We start from the raw sequence: 425 nt of genomic DNA on the forward strand, positions 1-425 counted from the left end.
GGGGGTCCTTGGCGGTGCCCTGGTGCTGCCCTGCCAAGGGGTTCCCTGCCTGGCAGCTAAAGAAGCCCCCAAAGGGCACTGCATATTGACCACCCCCCTCGTAATCCTGGCTCACGCACACCATAAGCTCATCAAAGAGCTTCAGTGGGAAATACCCCAAGGGGCAGGACTGGGCACTGGTGATGGGGTTGACGCTGTGGCTGGGCTGAGCTTGGAGCCACCATCCCGCTTGCAGCACACCAGTAGGTGCTGAATTGCACCCGGGAGATCCAGAAGACATCCTGGCACTCGCGGTGACAGAAGATGCCCAGGGTGCATTTGTTGCGGCACTCCAGGTGGCTGTGACCTTCCTCCCGCTCCTGCATGCCCAGCAGCACTGCAGTGTAAGTGGTGGGGCAGGAGAAGGCCCCAGTGAGGGGGTTCCT

The 425-nt window shown here is 61.4% G+C and overlaps 1 protein-coding gene across 1 annotated transcript in view; it reads right to left on the bottom strand.

The window, feature by feature from the left end:
* Positions 1 to 4: 4 nt before the first annotated feature.
* The window catches only part of MPEG1 (macrophage expressed 1), a gene marked incomplete at both ends in the record, with an annotated part of 1,743 nt that continues 1,322 nt past the window's right edge, over positions 5 to 425 (bottom strand). Inside the window, 2 exon segments of the mRNA XM_010021915.1 lie at positions 5 to 203; positions 205 to 423. Coding sequence (XP_010020217.1) covers positions 5 to 203; positions 205 to 423 — 418 coding nt within the window.

This window comes from Nestor notabilis, unplaced genomic scaffold, assembly GCF_000696875.1.
Source record: "Nestor notabilis isolate BGI_N333 unplaced genomic scaffold, ASM69687v1 scaffold17429, whole genome shotgun sequence".
In the NCBI taxonomy this organism is placed as follows: Eukaryota; Metazoa; Chordata; class Aves; order Psittaciformes; family Psittacidae; genus Nestor; species Nestor notabilis.